General features: G+C 54.7%; 1 protein-coding gene across 1 annotated transcript in view; it reads left to right on the top strand.

Moving 5' to 3' along the window:
* The window catches only part of ARHGAP23 (Rho GTPase activating protein 23), a gene marked incomplete at its 5' end in the record, with an annotated part of 72,272 nt that overhangs the window by 34,708 nt on the left and 19,629 nt on the right, over positions 1-17,935 (top strand). Inside the window, 10 exons of the mRNA XM_082679297.1 lie at positions 144-299; positions 515-626; positions 770-827; positions 2,246-2,389; positions 7,332-7,649; positions 8,935-8,996; positions 9,261-9,391; positions 10,037-10,158; positions 11,801-11,956; positions 16,839-16,917. Coding sequence (XP_082535423.1) covers positions 144-299; positions 515-626; positions 770-827; positions 2,246-2,389; positions 7,332-7,649; positions 8,935-8,996; positions 9,261-9,391; positions 10,037-10,158; positions 11,801-11,956; positions 16,839-16,917 — 1,338 coding nt within the window. The remainder of the gene's footprint in view (positions 1-143; positions 300-514; positions 627-769; positions 828-2,245; positions 2,390-7,331; positions 7,650-8,934; positions 8,997-9,260; positions 9,392-10,036; positions 10,159-11,800; positions 11,957-16,838; positions 16,918-17,935) is intronic.

Genomic DNA, 17,935 nt, shown 5'->3' with positions numbered 1-17,935 from the left:
GTCTGCAGATTGGGGGTGGCTCTGGGACCCCCATGGTGGGTCCTTGGGGATGTGGTCCCGGCCCGGATGGGAGGCTGGGGCCGGGGGGACAGACAGGTTCAGCCTTCTGATAGCTTCACCCACCGCTCCCTCCGCTCTCGCAGATGAGCCCACCAGCCCCAGCATTGACCTCCAAGCCAAGCACGTCCCTGCTTCTGCTGTGGTCTCCAGCGCCATGAACTCAGCCCCTGTCCTGGGCACCAGCCCCTCCTCCCCAACCTTCACCTTTGCCCTCGGCCGCCATTACTCCCAGGACTGCAGTGAGTGCTGCCCGCACCCCCAGCCCCACCCACTCCCTTGCTGCCTGGTCCCAGGGGTGCCCGCTGCCTGATGGCTGGCCTCTTCCGACTGGCTTCTGCTCCTCCTGGGGACCCACAGGGAGAGTCCCCCCTTGGCCCTGCCCGGACAGGAGGGATCTGGGGAAGCCCCCGCCTGCTGCCCCGCTGACCCTGGGCACCTGTGGGCGGCTTCACAGGCAGCATCAAGGCCGGCCGGCGCTCCTCCTACCTGCTGGCCATCACCACCGAACGCTCCAAGTCCTGCGACGACGGGCTCAACACCTTCCGGGACGAGGGCCGGGCTCTGCGGTGAGGATGGGGGCTGTGGAGGGGCTCTTGGCCCTGGGGTCGTCTACACACCGGGGCGGCCTGCTTACCCCCAGAGGGCCTTTGAGCCTTGGGGCTTGTGGGAGGTCCTCCCACAGCCCTCATCCTCTGTCCTCACCCCCCAGGCGCCTGCCGAACCGCGTGCCCAGCCTGCGGATGCTCCGAAGCTTCTTCACTGATGGGGTGAGCGGCACGTGTGTGTGGGTGAGGGTGTCGGAGGTCTGGGGAGGGGCCCAGGGGCCCACCCCTCAGCTGGGGAGTCCAACCTTGGCAGAGGGACCCGGCCTGTGACTCCTGCAACCCGAAATGGGCCCCTCCGGCTCCCATCTCCTTCCGGCCTCGGCTGTCCCCGCACTCACCTCGTGTCGGCCATGTGACCCACCCTCTCTGTGGGCTCAGTCATCACCTAAAGACACCGTGAGCCTTCCTTCCCAAGGCCTTTGCACTGTCCTTCCAGCCGCCGCTCCCCCATCTCCCGTCTAGGAGGCCCTTTCCACGGCCCACATGCCACATGACTCACTTTTTCACTTTCTTTAGATTTTTTTAGGCCTTCTGTGAAATTTCAGCCTTTATGCCTGATATTTCATGCCTCCCCTCACCACTCTGCTCTTCTCCTAGCACTTCTCATGTTACACAGTTTGTGCGTCCATCTCCTTTCTTGCCTGGCTCCCCAGCTTGAATGTAAGCTCCATGAGGGCAGGGATTTCATTCGTCTTATTCACTGTTTGACCCCTCCGCATACCTAAAACAGTGCCTACACAGTGGAGGCACTGGGTCAGTATTTGCATGGTGTCTTCAGGGGACAGGGGACACCCTGGAAAGGGGGGGGACACACAGGGTTGAGAGTGATGGAGAGGCTGAAATTTCCAGCCTCGGGACCTGGCTGTGCCGAGTCTTAATTGTGGCCCGTGGGATCTTCATTGCCTCGTGCGGGGTCTTCGTTGCCTCGTGCGGGATCTAGTGCCCTGACCAGGGATCAAACTCTGGCCCCCTGCGTTGGGAGAGCAGAATCTTAACCACTGGACAACCAGGGAAGTCCCGACATAGAATCAGTTCTGAAATGACCTTAAATCTTTTTGATTATGGTTGGGTTGGAAAAGGCATATTGATTTTAAATGTCACCTGGCTTATTCCTTATCACGTCCTCTGCTTACTTAACTATCCCTTGACCTGTCACCTCTACTGCTGGAGTCCTGCTGACACTATCACTTCCTCTATTTAACTCCTTGTGGACATGACTACCTGCTCCACTAACTCGGTCTTTGTTGATGTTCCCACTTCCTCTGTTTATGTAACTCCATGTGGACACAATCACTTCCTCTGCTTCCTTAGTTCCTTCAAGTCTATAAAGTTAAGCGTGGTGAGGCATGTGGCCTGCAGGTCATAGCCTTTCCTCCTTTCTGGCTTCCCCATCACATATGTCTCATGACCTCAACACAGATGGGTCAGAGAGGGTAAGCAAGGCCCATGAGGCCACACAGCACAGCAGAGCGTAGCACAGGCATATGCCAGGCCCTTGTGGCTGCAAATGGTCCATGGGGCTTCTGAGATGCTGGCACTGTGGGAGCCACCCTAAATTGCCCTCTGTCGTCTCTCTGCAGTCCTTGGATAGCTGGGGCACTTCCGAAGACGCTGACGCTCCTTCCAAGCGACACTCAACCTCTGACCTCTCGGACGCAACCTTCAGCGACATCAGGAGAGAAGGCTGGTTGTATTATAAGCAGGTCCTCACCAAGAAGGGGAAGGTAAGATGGCTGGAGGAATGAGCTGGAGGTGGATGGAAGCTGGCTCCAGCAGAACTCCCAGCTTTTCCTACACCCACCCTCTGGAGCTAAGGAGAGCCAGCTGAGGCTGCAGCATGAGGGGTAGAGGTTAGATGCTAGGAAGAACTTCCTGGGGGTCCTAAAGAACTCATGAAAAAGAGTTAACCAGAGAGGTGGTCTTTGCTGTGGGGTGGATCTGATCCAGTTGTGCTTGGAATTCTGACAGAACCATCCCATGGTTGATCCTTGGTTGGCAGATCACCCCCAAAATGGCCACTGGGGCTCATGGAAAATGAGAGCAAGGCCAGCGTGATTCTTTTAGGGGAGCTGAAGCCCCAAAAGAAAGCAGAGGTTAGCCTTTTCAAGGCCAGCAAAGGTTCTAGTCTTCATCCTAAGGGCAACTAAAAGCCCCTGGGGCCTCTTCCACTGGGCTTCCTGGGGAGTGAATTAAGAGAGAGCCAGAGGGAGGCAAGAAGACCAGTTTGGGGCCGCCACAGAGATCCAGGTGAGAGATGAAGGGGGCTTGGGCCTGAGGCCGGGAGGTAAGCAGGATCCCGAGGGGAGAAGGCGGGGACCCTGGGTCCATGGAGTACAATCCCGGGTTCCAGGCAGCAGAAGAGGGAGGAGGAGGCCGCCCGACTGCCGTCACCCGAGCGGCCCAGGCAGAGTGGAGCAGAGAGGTTAGCATGAGCCTGGGCTTGGCTCCTCACTGTGCCATGAGCTGCTGAGGGAGCTTGTTTGGCTCACCTACCAGTTTCCTCGTATGTAAATGGAGCAAATGATAATCACTAGCTCATACACCCTTGCTGAGGATTAAATGAGATGATCTAAGCAAAAAGCGCTCACCCAGTGCCTGGCCCCCGGGAGCAGCTATCCTGCTTAATGCTATTATTTGAATTTTCCACCCTGCCTTCTAAGGGCCTTGTACCTGAAAAGAACATAAGCTTTGAAGTCAGACAGCCTTGGAATTCCTGCCCAGCCACTTATCAAGCATAAGGCTTCGGGCAACCCCCTTAACGTCTGAGCCTCACTTTTCTGATCTGTAAGATGGGGACAGTGTTGTTCTACTCCAAGGGCCAGTGTGAGGGTGAAGTGAGAAGTGTAGTCCAGGCAGGAGCGGCACTCATCTGTGCCCTCGTCCAGCCCGCAGATAATGATGAACAGCCTACCCTGCTCCAATTCTCCGTTGAGGTTCCGGGGATTCAGTGGTGAGGGAGCCAGGCCAGTCCTGCCCTGCTGGGGTTCCTGCTGGGCAGAGAAGGCATTTGTTGCTTACCAGTTACCAGTGCTTGGCTGCTGTGATGGGGGAGTTCAGGGGAGCGGCATATAGTAGCGTATGACCCTGACCTCAGCAGGGTGGGAGGGGGTGTCTGGAAGGCTGTGAAGGGTGTGTGGGAGTCCACACAAAGGAGGGAGGTGGGGGTGTGGTCTGACAGGGGAGATGCCCTCCTGCACGGCTAGGAGCAGGGTGGCAGGGGGTGCTGGGCAGCTGGGAGCCAGGCAAGAGATGGAAGCCGGGTGGGGTGTCGGGCGCCTGGGCGCGGGCGCATCGCTCAGGGTGAGCCTTTGCAGGCATTTAAGGGTGGGGTGTGGGAGGTGTGAGCCCAGGAGGTAAGTGTTGCATCTGTGACAGGAGGAGACAAGGCCATTGCTGCTGTCCAGGTGAGCGAGGGGAGTGGGACCAAGGGGAGGGGACACCTTAGAGAGATTCAGGGGTAAGGAAAGCCTGGGCGGGCTGAGGGCTGGGAGGTGAGGGAGGATGGAGGAGGTTCCTGGGGTCCCAGCTTGGGCTGTGGGGTCAGAGAGTGGTGGGATCCTTCCCAGAGCCACAGGGCACCGGAGGGGTAGGTTTGGGGAGAGGAAGCCAAGAGGTTCCTTTGGGGCCTATGGAGTCCGAGGGCCCTGGCGCACACTTCTGCGGAGGTGTCCTGGCAACAGAGGCTCTGAGGGTGTGGCATTGGGAGGAGGTCCACCTGGGGAGGGCATTTGTCCATCGGAGAGGACACAAGCACCTGCAGCCATGGGCGCGGGAACACTGAGGGAGAAAGCAAGAGACGGCCGGGCCTCGGGAGGAAGTGGGGGACGGAGGCCAAGGAGGAGGAGCCAGGTGTGGACGAAGACTTCCAGCCCGAGGCTTGAGCCCTTCGGAGGGCCTGGTGACAACTGCTGACTTCTGCCTGCCCCATAGCCTGCCCCCAGCTCTGGGTGGCCTCTGGCAGCCCAGACGCAGTGTCTCCTGGGCAGGGAGAGGACCTGGCCCCTTCCTGCTCACTGGTCGGTTCTGAAGGAGAGGGCTTTCCACTCCCATCTGGTCTCTCGGTCTGTCCAGGGTCCTGATCGCCAGCCAGATGTTGTCTGCTTCAGCAAGTCCAGCCTCTCCCCGCCCCCAGCTCCCAGTCTCTTTTGGAGACCACTGACTGTCAGGCGGAGGAGGGCGTGGGTGGGTATGACCCATCCCTGCAGCCACAGACCCAGCATTTGAGCTGGATGCAACGTGGAGACCAGCTGGCTCACCTCTCGTTTTTACCAGTAGGGCATACTGATGCTAGGGGAGGGGGCCTGACTTATCCAAGGTCACCTAGCTGGTTCAGTCTCAAAGGGGCACCCTTGTCACCACCTCACTCTGACACTAAACTTCTCCTGGAGGGCCCTACTGTCTCCTGCTCTGAACGTCCCTGCCTTGGTCCAGCAGGTATGTGATGATGGGCAGGGTTCATGGCTGGCTGTGGCTATGTTCACCTGCCAGCCATGAAGTCTCCTCATCTGGTTTGCTCTGAAGATAGAAGCTTGGGCTGGGTGTGGAGTCGTAGGTGGGCCGTGAGCCAGAGGAAAGGAGCCCTTGATCTGATGGGGGAGATGGAACCCCCGCCTGCAGGGTGTTCTGAGGCCGATTAATTCATTTATTCAGTAAATATTGATGAGCACTTACCCTGTGCCAGCATGGCTCTAGGCCCAGGAGTATGGAGGTAAGAGGGCAGATGAGCTCCCTGCGCCAGGAGCTTTCTCTGTACTGGAGAAAGCCACCCACAGCCAGTAACCTGAGACTACAGTGGGCACTCAGGGAATATGAACAGGGTGATGTGATTGCCTTTAAGTTGGGAGGAAGCCGGGGGCTGCCGTTAGGGGAAAAATGCTTAGAGGCGGCCTCGCTGAGGAGGTGATGTTGATGACCTTGAGCTCAGACCTTAAGGGCGAGAAGGAAGCAGCCACGTGGAGAAGCAAGAGAAGGGGCTCTGGGCAGAAGGAATAGCACATGCAGAGGCCCCGGGAAAGGAAAGGCTTGGCTTGTTCACTGGAAAAGCCCCCTGTGTCTCGACATTGTGAGAAAGAAAGAGGGATGGGTTAGGAGAGGCAGGGACCAGATCACAGAAGAGCTTAGATTCGATTCCAAGGGCGATGGGAAGCCATGAGAGGGCACTAAGCAGGGGAGAGACAGGACTTCGTTTACATTTTCAAATGGCCACTGCAGCTGCTGCGTGGAGAAGAGGTTGCAGGAAGGAGAGCGGAGCCTGGGATGGTTTGTGCAGTGGTCCAGGCAAGAGGTGTTGATGGTGTGGGCAAGGTGGTGGCAGGAAAGATGGAGGCAGGTGATATTTTGGAAGCAGAACAGTTGTGATTTCCTGACGGGTTGGATGTCAGGGGTGAAGAATGAGGAGGAGTCAAGGGCAGCTCCCAAGTTTCTGGGCAACTGGGTGGATTTACTGAGCTGGAAAAGATGGAGGTGGGGGTGGAGAACAGGTTTGATGGGCCCCCGTAGTGAGCAAGCAGCACCTGCAGTGCCCGTGGGGTGCAAATGGAGACACTGAGCACACAGTTGGAGGTACTGGAGTGTGGCTCGGGGGAGATGCTGGGCCAGGGGTACATCTGGGCATCACCATCAGCAGACAGACAGGATTTAAAGCCATGGGTGTGGATGGCATCATGGGGGAGGCATGCAGGAGGAGGAGGGCCGAGGACAAAGTTCTGGAGCTCCGCTTCCTTTAGGGCAGGGACTGTCAGCCTCAGCACTGTTGACATTTTGGACCAGATGATTCTTTGCTGCGGGGCTGTCCTGGGCATCCGACATGTTTAGCAGCATCCTTGGCCTCTGCCCACTAGATGCCATAGCATTTCCCCAGGTGCGACAACTGAAAACGTCTTCAGACAAATGTCCCCTGATGGCTCTTCGCCCTGGTTGAGAACCGCTGGTGTAGAGGATGTTGGGTGGAGGGGACCAGAGAAGGAGCCAGCGGAGTTAGGAGGAAAACCACGAACCGTAGGGTCCTGGGTGCCAAGAGAGAGTTTGGAGAGGGAAGAAGTGACCGCTAGCTGGGTCATATGCCACCAAGAGGCTAAGCAAAGGGCTGAGAAGTGCCCAGACGCTGCCACTGGCTTTGGCAACATGGCGCCTGGGTGACCTGGCAAGCAGCTTCCCAGGAAGGGGATACTGAGTGGAGTCTTGAGTGAGAGGCAAAGAAGCGGGGAGAGCAAGTGTGGTTGACAACTTTTGACTAGCTTTGCCCGGAGGGAAGCAGTATGTGGACCAGGAATGGCTTAGGAAGATTTTATGTAAGGTGGGTCATGTTTGGTGGGGGGCCCGATTGCCCTCTGGAGCCCCCTGCTGGTTCTCTGGGGCATTGCCAACGGCAGAGGAGCGGTAAAGCGAAGGTTGGGGACCCTCTGCGGGGACTGAGAACGATGGGTACGGGTGTCCAGGCCGGTGAGGGGCTGAGAGACTTGGGGGACTGTGGGCAGGAGGCTGCCCCAGGTGCCGGTGGGAGTGGAGCAGAGGGCTCCCGGCGGCCAGTGGGGTGGGGTCCCCACTGCTGTCCACTGTCTGCAGCGCCTAGGGCCCCCTTGGGCTCTGGGGTCGGGGAGGAGGGCAGGCCTGGCTTCTCACCCCTCCCCCTCCCCTCTCTCCCCCTCTCCCCGTGTCTCCCTGCAGAAAGCTGGCGGCGGCCTGCGCCAGTGGAAGCGGGTGTACGCCGCGCTGCGGGCGCGCTCGCTCTCGCTGAGCAAGGAGCGGCGGGAGCCCGGGCCGGCGGCGGCGGGGGCGGCGGCGGCCGTCGCAGGTGAGGACGAGGCGGCGCCCGTCTGCATCGGCTCCTGCCTGGTGGACATCTCCTACAGCGAGACCAAGAGGAGGCACGTGTTCCGGCTGACCACCGCTGACTTCTGTGAATATCTCTTTCAGGCTGAGGACCGGGATGACATGCTGGGCTGGATCAGAGCGATCCGAGAGAACAGCAGGGCCGAGGGCGAGGTGAGGGCCCGGCCCGGCCCCAGCCGGGCCAGGGAGGGCAGGGCAGGCCCCGGGCGCCTCTCGCCTGCCGGGATCCTCCCTTCACCGCTCTGAGCCTCAGTCCCCTCCTGCATAAAATGGGCTGACAGGAGTACCCCTTGCAACCATGCCCTCCAAGGGTTTGGTGTGAAGAGACGATGCTTGGGGCAGTGGCTCACAGAGGACCTGGCGTCTTTAGTGTTCCATGACTGGCAGGAACAATAATAGCTGTAGGAACGACAGTAATTGTTATTATCGTCATCGTTATGACCGCCTTGGGCAGGCTCTGCCACAGAGGGGTCAGCTCCCGGCCAACCTCAGCCTCTTGCTGGAGGTTTGGGAGGCGGGGGTCTCCTGTGGAAATATTACAGAAAGGGGTGCCCCTGGGCCAAAACTGTGGCTGGCCCCTCTGACAGGGCTGGCCTGTCTGCAGGGGCACAAACACATTGACCTTGGGAGGAGGCCAAGAGGATCGGCCTTGGCAGCAGGCAGCAGGGGCTGAGCCAAGGGCTTTGGCAGGGACTCCAGGAGCATTTTTACGTGACGCCCCCTCCTGGGCAGCTGCAGCTGCACACTAGGAGCCTGGGCTGGGCTTTCTGCCTCCGCCCACCCCCTCCGCCAGGTGCCTCTGGACACCTGCGCAGAGTTATGTGGGGGTCCTGGGCTTGGCGGCCGGTCTCTGCCAGGAGGATGGTGTGGCTTGGGCCCTGGTCCAGATGTGCAACTGCTCTGGCCACAGGCAGAGGGGTGCTAGTGCACGCTGAGGACACCATCTCACTGAACCAGGCTCTGCCTCCCCAGGACATTGTCGTTCCTCACCGCAAGGAGGAAGGCACCTGAAATTTGGGGCCCTTTTCTGGGGGGACTGGCTGGGCTGTCCCCGACAGGCACTGTCTGAGGGTCCCAAGTCACCTTCATTATTGCAATAGCTGCCCCTCGTGGGGCACCTCATCGGTGCCTTGCCAGGACTGTGATGAGTGCCACGTGCATAATTCCGCACCCTAACCCTGAGGTTGCCACGTTGTCTCCCCATGTTACTGCTGAGGAGACTGAGGCTCAGAGAGGCTAAGTGGATTGCCCAAGGTCACACAGCTGGTGAGGGGGTGCTCGGGAGTCCGGCCCTGGTCTTCCTCGCTCCAGGGTCTGCACCCTTCAGCTGGCAGGTGGAGGAGAGGGGAGGCGAGGCCGAGGCAGGGGCCACGGAGAAGCCCTGGGTGGGCTGGCCATGGTCACTGATGGGGTCTGCTTTCTCTTCCGCCTCCTCCAGGACCCCGGCTGTGCCAACCAAGCTCTGATCAGCAAGAAGCTTAATGATTATCGCAAAGTGAGGTGAGGCCCAGCCCTCATGGAGCAGTCCTGGCCATGGGGTGGGAGACACCTTGGGCAGAGGTCGTCCTCCTGACCCACCTTCAGACCTGAGGGTGGCCCCTGAATTGCCCTCTGCTGGGGGCAGGGAGGGTGGCAGGGGCATTGAGGCCTCCAGTCCCCAGAAGGGCATGGACGGGATGGAGGGGAGGTCCGAAGAGGTGGGAGGCCAGGGCAGGTGGCGTGCTGGGTCACCCCAGTGAAGACCTCTCCCCTCTTCCCACACAGCCATAGCTCTGGGCCCAAAGCTGATTCCTCCCCCAAAGGCTCTCGTGGCCTGGGGGGCCTCAAGTCTGAGTTCCTCAAACAGAGTACAGCACGTGGCCTCAGGACTCAGGACCAGCCTGCAGGGAGCAAGGGTAGGAAGGCGGCTGCTAAGGGGGTGGTGTGCACCCATGCGTGGGGAGGGCGGGTCAGCCTGTGGGTCTGCATGGGAGCGGAGGGCCTGTGTGTGTGTGTCAGGCGGTGTGTGTGCCTGTAGGTGTGTGCCACGGTTATCCTCGTGTGTCTGCCCATGTGTGCATGCCTGTGAGGGTCCGGGGGCCCTCAGGGCCTCAGGGCTGGAAGGGCCCAGAGCCTGATTTCCCTCCGTGACATCCCAGCTGTGTGGTCCTCTGGTCTCCGCTTGTGTCCCTTCAGGAGCAGGAGCCTCATCCTCTCTGCAGGCAGCCTTTTCCATCTTCACACACTTTTGGCCATTAGAAAGTTCTTCCTTCGGCTGTACCAGAATCTATGGCTCCCACCTTGTTGTTTTAGCCATACAGAAGTCCTTATATTACTCTGAGGCCTCTCTTCTCTAGGGTAGACACCCTCATCTCTTCGGCCTTCTCTGCTGGGATATTATAATTTGCCATCAGCCCTCAGCATCCCGGTTGCTTCTCTGATGGAGTCCCCATACGTCCAGTGTGTGAATGTGGTGTGTGAGTGTGTGTGACCTAGTGCGGTGGCTGCCCCTCCCCGGGCCCCCAGCTCACCCTGCCTCTCTCTGCCTTCCCCAACCCCAGATGACAGTGTCTCCACCCCCAAAACCCCCTGGGGCATCAACATCATCAAGAAGAACAAGAAGGCAGCCCCCAGGGCATTTGGGGTCCGACTGGAGGAGTGCCAGCCAGCCACAGAGAACCAGGTGGGTTCCCGCCGTGCTCCAGAGCCAGCAGGGAAGTGGGGAGACCGAGACACAGAGAGTCAGAGCTGCAAGGGACTTTGGAGCCAGCTCTCCACCGCGTCTCACAGACACAGCTGGGGAAGCAGCCCTGCGAGGGAGCAGCAGAGTTGAGCCAGAGCCCAGAATCCCTGGCGCCCAGCTGGTGCTCTTTCTCAGATCATGGCGAGGCTTTGGTGCGATTTCTGCTCCCAGACCAGAGACAGTGAAAGCCTTAGTAACCACCAGAACCCCTGGGGTTTGGCTTTGCACTGCCTCCATCTTGTCCTCCCTACCTCTGGCCCACTGGTGGAGAATCCTGTTCTTTTTTTCTTCTATTGAAGTGTAGTTGCTGTACAATATTATATAAGTTACAGGTGAACAATGTAGTGATTCCGTTTTTAAAGGTTATACTCCATTTATAGTTATTATAAAATATTGCCTATATTCCTTGTGTTGTACAGTATATCCTTGTAGCTTATTTTCTACCTAATAGTTTGTACCTCTTAGTTCCCTAGCCCTATACTTCCCCTCCCCTCTTTCCTCTCCCCACTGGTAACCACTAGTTTGTTCTCTGTATCTGTGAGTCTGCTTCTTTTTTGTTATATTCACTAGTTTGTTTTATTTTTTTAGATTCCACATATAAATGATATCATACAGTATTCGTCTTTTTCTCTCTGACTTATTTCACGTAGCATAGTGCCCTTCAGGTCCATCCATGTTGCTGCAAATGGCAAAATTTCATTCTTTTTTATGACTGAGTAGTATTCCATTGTGTGTGTATATATATATATATATAGAGAGAGAGAGAGAGAGAGAGATATCTATATATAGATATCTATATACATCACATCTCCTTTATCCATTCATCTTTTTTTTTATCCATTCATCTTTGATGGACATTTAGTTTTCTTCCATATCTTGGCAATTGTAAATAATATTGCTGTGAACACTGGGGTGCATGTATCTTTTCGAATTAGTGTTTTTGTTTTTTTTTGGATATATTCTGAGGAGTGGAATTGCTGGGTCATATGGTAGCTCTACTGTTAGTTTTTCTGAGAAACCTCCATACTGTTTTCCACAGTGGCTACACCAGTTTACATTCCCACCAACAGTGTATGACGGTTCCCTTTTCTCCACATCCTCGCCAACATTTGTTATTTGTGGCCTTTTTGATGACAGCCATTCTGACAGGTGTGAACTGATATCTCATTGTGGTTTTGATTTGCATTTCCCTGATGACTGGCGATGTTGAGCATCTTTTCATGTGCCTCTTGGCCATCTGCATTTCCTCTTTGGAAAAATGTCTATTCAGTTCTTCTGCCCATTTTTTAAATCGGGTTTTTGTATTATTATTTTTTTTTTGGCCGTGTCTCGCGGCTTGTGGGATCTTAGTTCCCTGACCAGGGATCAAACCTGGACCCCCAGCAGTGGAAGTGCAGAGTCCTAACCACTGGACCGCCAGCGAATTCCCAGGTCGTTTGTATTTTTGATGTTGAGTTGTATGAGCTGTTTATGTATGTTGGCTATTAATCCCTTATTAGTCGGTCGTATCATTTGCAAGCATTTTCTCCCAGAGAATGCTGTTCTTACTCTTCCTAACACCCCTGCCCTGCTGTGTCCCCAGCGTGTCCCCCTGATCGTGGCTGCATGCTGTCGCATTGTGGAGGCACGGGGGCTGGAGTCCACAGGCATTTACCGGGTGCCAGGCAACAACGCAGTGGTGTCCAGCCTGCAGGAGCAGCTCAACCGTGGCCCCGGGGACATCAACCTGCAGGATGAGGTGAGTGTGACTGGGGGGCTTCGGCCTATGGAAGGGGGGCCAATGTGGTGGTGTCTGTTGTGTTCATTGTACCCTGTGGTGTGCCTGGCACTGGGTCAGGGCCCCAAGGCAAGACGCAACTTGCCTTTGCAGGCCAGCCGTGGGGAAGGGCATCACCCCAGCTGCAGCCATGGCCTGAGAGCCCGGAGACAGAGGCTGGTAGGTGACAGTTTTTTGGGCCTTGAGGATGAATAGTGTCCACGAAAAGCCAGCGAAAGCCAGGAAAGGGCACTCCAGGCAGAGGGAACAGCCTGGGGAAAGGCGTGGGCCCCTAAGGTTTGCCGGCAGTCACCATACCTTCTCTGTAAAGGGCCAGGTAGCAAGTATTCCAGGGCTTTGCTTACCACATGGTCTGTTGCAAACCCTTCTCTTCCTTATCCTCTTCCTTCTCTTCCTTCTTTTTCTTCACAATCTTTTAAAGATGCAAAACCCATTCTTAGCTCAAGGGCCACACAAAATCAGGTCGCTGGCTGGATTTGACCTACGGGCCAAGGTTTGCAGACACCTGGTTAGAAGGGGAGTATATGGTGTTTGCTGGAGCGGCCAGCAACGGGGGTCGTTGATCAGATGAGACGAGAGCAGCTCGTGAAGGGATCTGACAACCACACAAGAGTTTGCAGCAGGTTATAGTAACTATAAATGGAATATAACCTTTAAAAATTGTGAATCACTATGCTGTACCCCTGAAACATATAATACTGTACATCAACTAGACCTCAATTTAAAAAAATGATGTGTTTAGAGCAGGAATAAAAAATTACATACCGGGGCTCTGGATCCAGTTAAGATAGAGCAAACACACTCTGTCCAGTCTTTCCTACTGATTACATCTAATAATCCTGGACAGAACATATAAAGTAACTATCAAATAACTCTGAAAAGTGGATAACAGCAGACCAAGGAGGCAGAGTGCAGCATTCCAAAGAAGATCTAGGCCGTCTAATGCAGACTTCCGAGATGTCTGTCCTATCTAAAAATGTTTCCGTACTTTCACTGCAACTTGTCATTTCTGCTATAGAGAGAAATGTTAATATCTCTAAACAGTGTTCACAATCCTCTTTTGGAGAATTCTGGATTCCTCCAGAATTCTGCTCTAACAATCATCTCCTCTTTCTCTTGTGCTGTGAACTGAATCGTGTCCTCCCAAAATTTATACGTTGAAGCCCTAACTCCCAAGATGAGTGTATTTGGAGATCGGGCCGATTAGGAGGTAATTAAGGTTAAATGAAGTCATAAAGTCAGGGCCCTGGTACAATAGGATTAGTGTCCTTGTGAAAGGAGACACCAGAGAGCTCCCTGCCTCACCTGCTCCATCTTGTAAGGACACAGCAAGAAGGTGACTGCCTGCAAACCAGGAAGGGAACCCTCATCAAAGACTGAATGGGCTGGCACCTTGTTCTTAGATTTCCCGGCCTCCAGAGTTGTGAGAAAAGAAACTTCTGTTATTTAAGCCAAAAAAAAAAAAAGAGTTTGCAGCAGGTTATATGTCAATTATGTCTCAGTAAAACTGGGGAAAATATCCAAATAAATATTTCAACAAAAAAAAAAGAGTTTGCAGCAGGGCCAGTGTTTCCCAGAACCCTAAGGTTCCCCAGAGGTGCTGTGGGAGGCCAGGACCCCCCATCTAGAGTAACCTGCTTTGCTCTGTCTGCTTTTTTATGTCGGTTTTTTTCATATTGGGTTTTCATGTATCGTTTCACTTGACAAAAAGTGCTCTGCTGGAAAAGATGTTTTGGAAAACCATGGATCTGGACAGTGAAGTCCCATGAGTCAACAGTACTCTGAAGCTGTATGTGAAAATGTAAGATAGTCTTCCTGTCCTTGGGAAGGAGCTAGGGAGACAAGATGAGTACGTGTGAAATAGTGGACAAGAGAAAAAGCTGGTTCTCATCAAGGACCAGATTGTTTGATGAGGAAGGAGAGGATGCTGGGGACTGGAGCAGGTGTTTGAAATCTTCGAAGGATGAATAGGAAGGGGCAGGTGAATAGGAAGGCAGTCCAGGCAGCGGGTGATAGCATTTTCCAAAATCCCAGAGAAGGGTCTGAGTGTCAGGACAGAGAATGGACCCACCTCCTGGGCTTGGCAGTGGAGAGGGTGAGGCCCAGGGCAGGGGACAGAGGGCTTTTGATGGCTTCACTAAAGCCTTTGACCTTGAGCCAATGGACAGTAGGGAGCCTTTGATGGTTCCTCAGCTGGGGAGGCATAAATGAGAGTAGGGTTTGAGGAAGTAGTGCTTTAGCTTATGCCTAATGGATACGAATGAGGGAGGCCCAGAGCAGGGCATCTAGGGAAGAAATTACCGATATTGTGGGAGGGGTCAGGAGGTCTTGGTGGTCCCAGGGGGAGGGGGTAAGGAGGATGGGAGCAGCTCTAGGAGTTGGCTGCATGAGAGGGAGGAAGGAGGGGTAGGAAAGAGCTAAAAATTTGAGCTACAGGCTGGTGGTATCTGTCCCTGGCAGACCAGGGGAGTAGGGCAGGAGAGGGAGGATGTGTCAGGTAGGGACCGCATTGGACTTGGAGTGGTGGTAAGTCACCCACATGGGGGTGATGCATAATCAGGCACTAGACCGAGGGTGAATTGGGGAGTGAGCGTGGGGTCACGCTGGGGCACAGAGGTGAGACGACGGAGGGAGCTGCCGTCTGGGGAGAGGGTGGGCGTGGGGACTGCAAGGGCCAGGCTCTGAGTGGGACAGAAGGAGAGGGCAGCTCAGGTGAGGCTGGGGATGGGGGGGCAGATGCTTAGGCATAGGAGGGGTCACGAGGGACAGGGCAATTCTGGGATCTAATGTACAGCATGGTGACGGTAATTAAATATTGTGTACCTGAAATTTGCTGAGCTATTAGACCTTAAGTATTCTCAGCACACAATAAAAGGTAACTATGTGAGGTGATAAGTGTTTTAATCAGCTTGATTGCGTGAATCATTACACAGGGTATAGATTTATCAAATCAATCACATTGTATATCATAAATATATACAATTTGTATCTGTTAATTATACCTCAATAAAGGTGGAGTAACAACAACAAAAATGGCATTATCACCATCCATAATTTGTGAAATTCATCTTTGTTGAAAAATCTAGAGTTCATATTTTTTTATTGCTCTTTTTATTTCATGATACAGATATTCCACAAATAATTTACGTATTCTTTAGTAGTTAAGCATTTCAGTTGTTTCCAGTCTTTAGCCTTGATAAATTTTTCTCCAATGGGGGGAAAGAAAAAAAAAGGACAGGGCAAGGCCTTGGGTTTGGCAGCTGGGAGATGAGAAGAGCCTACACATGAGGGCCAGGAGGCAGTGGAGGGAGGTGGGCAGGAGCCCACACTGGGTGTGCACATGAGCTGGGCCTCGTCCAGGGAGAAGAGGGACCAGGGTGGGGCCGTGCCGTGTGTGTTGGGTGTGTGATTTTGTCTCAGACATCAGTTTGTGTCATTTGTCACGGGGAGTGCTGGAAGTTAAGCGTTCTCATCGAGCCTGTGGACGGTCTGGCATTAAGCTGTGGCCCCATGGTAATGAGTGTGTATATTGTTGAGTTGTGTGTCTCTGTTGGGGGTATTCTGTTGCTTTCTGGACATGAGTTATTCTGAGCAGTTCCTTTCAAGGGAGTTATCCTTGACTTTGTGCAGGCTGATGGTGCCCCCTGGTGGACAGGAGAGACACTGAGCCGGCCATTCTTTTATTCATTCTTGTATTCAACAACCATTTATTTAGATCAGAGTTTCTCAACCTTGACCCTTTGGGCAGAATAATTCTTTTTTGTGGGAGGTTATCCTGCGCACTGGAGGATGTTTAGAAGTATCCCTGGCCTCTGTCCACTAGATGCCAGTGGCACCCCCCGCTTGTGAAAACCAAACGGTTCCACACACTGCTAAACGTCCCTGGGGGCTGAGTCGCCCTGGTTGAGAATTCATGATTGAGACCATTTAAGTGCCAGGCTGATAGGGCTGGCTAGGTGATAGGGGTGCAGTGGGAATAAAACAGGCAGGATCCCTGCCCCTCATGTGGCTTACAGATCGGCCAGGCAGGAACAAGGAAACGAATGCATACAGTAATGATCAACTGCGGTAAGTGCCACAGAAGGAAGAAAAGTCTGGGCTGTGCTACAGACGGCAGGCAGTGGTGATGGCGGCTGTGCCGCGATGGTCGGGTCGGGGGAGGCCTCTCCGAAGACGTTTAGATTCGGGAGGAGCCAGTCATGTGAAGGGCAGGGGGAGGCGAGTTCTAGTGGAGGGAACCAGCCGGTGCAAAGGGCCTGAGACAGGAAGCCACCAGGCATGAACGTGAGCTGTGTCATGGATGAGGAGAGGGGTCCGGGATGACTCCCCTAAGCGGGGGGCTCTGGGAAGCAGGAGTTGGCACCAGCAGGCCTAATGGAGGTCCAGTGGGCAGGCTCGTGCGGGGATGGGTTTTGCTCACCTCTGTCCCCCACAGTGCCTGCACCAGGGAAGGGACCTGCTTCTTTCTCTGCGTGGACAAATGTCCGAGCCCACTGGGCTGGCTGGAGCAGAGGGGTGCTGGGGCCAGGTGGTGGAGGGGCTAGGACCTAGCTGGGGACTCTTTTCTACTGTGATGAGTCTTCTTAGCCCAGACAGTCCTGGTCTGGGGAGAGCTGGCTATGAGTGGGTCCCAGGGAGGGCCCAAGCCGGGCTGCACTGGGCTCTAGGGCTGGACAGGCATGGAGGTGTGGGCACCTGGGCGGGGCCTGGCTGGCTCTGAACCTGGGGGCGTGGAGGTGTGGGCACCTGGGCGGGGCCTGGCTGGCTCTGAACCTGGGGGCGTGGAGGCTTGGGCACCTGGGCGGGGCCCTGCCTGTGGCCTGATGTCGTTGCCCCTCCCCAGCGCTGGCAGGACCTCAACGTGATCAGCAGCCTGCTCAAGTCCTTCTTCCGAAAGCTGCCTGAGCCTCTTTTCACCGATGGTGAGTAGGGGGTGGAAGTGGAAGATGGGAGGAGGAGGGAATACCTGTCTAGGTTGCATCCTGACCACTTTTTAAATGGGGTGTGTTGGTTTTACTTTGGGGGTTTTTGTTTTAATACAAAAGAAACACATGCTTGTAAAAAACATAGGTAGTACAGATATGAATCAAGTAAACACAAGGGTCCCTGTCATCCTCCCATTCCCTGTCCGCAGAGGTTATCCTCACACTTTCTGAGCATTTACTGTGTGCCAGGCACTACTCCCTACAACTCCATGAGGTAGGTACTATTATTTCCCCTCTATAGATGAGGAAACTACGGCACAGAGAAGTTAAGTGACTTGCCCAAGGTCACAGAGGTGGTAAGTGTCAGAGCCAGGGTTCAGCCCCAGGCATCTGGCTCCAGAGCCCAGCTCTTGACCATTTGCTGAGCTGCTTATTAACAGTGCATTGCGTTTCCTTCCAGACCCTCTTACACGTGTGACAAAGACACACTCGCATATGTAGGGCTTGAAGTTGGGCGGGTTCAGTGGCGCACTGGTAAACGTTTCACATCTGGCTCTCAAGGGAAAAAAGCCGTGATGTGTAGCATTTTCCAGTTTCCACGGTATAAATACTCCCACCACGGCTGATTTCAAGCTCCCAATTTGCTGTCACCAACATGAAAGCCAAACACAGCTGGTTGTCAGAAGCCCATGCGGGCGAGCGGCTCCAGCACACCACTGCTTGAGTTCTTAACAGAAGGAGACTTATAATTTTGAGATTCACTCGTGTCAGTACAAAGAGCTCTACCTCATTCTTCTTTTAAATCAACCACATAGTTTTTCCTAGGCTGAATAGCCTGTAATTTGTCTAATCACTCCCCTACTGCTAGCTGTTTAGGTTGTCTTCGCATTTTTGCTATTTCGAAACGTGTTACAGTGACTTTCCTTGCCTACGTTCCTGCACACCTGGACCAGGGTCCTGGAGGTGGATTCGTAGACATGGAATTGCTGGGTTAAAGTCCTGGAAAACATGTTGA

Source organism: Grampus griseus, assembly GCF_964374135.1.
Source record: "Grampus griseus genome assembly, chromosome: 20".
In the NCBI taxonomy this organism is placed as follows: domain Eukaryota; kingdom Metazoa; phylum Chordata; class Mammalia; order Artiodactyla; family Delphinidae; genus Grampus; species Grampus griseus.
This window is presented reverse-complemented; position numbering and strand designations above follow the sequence as displayed.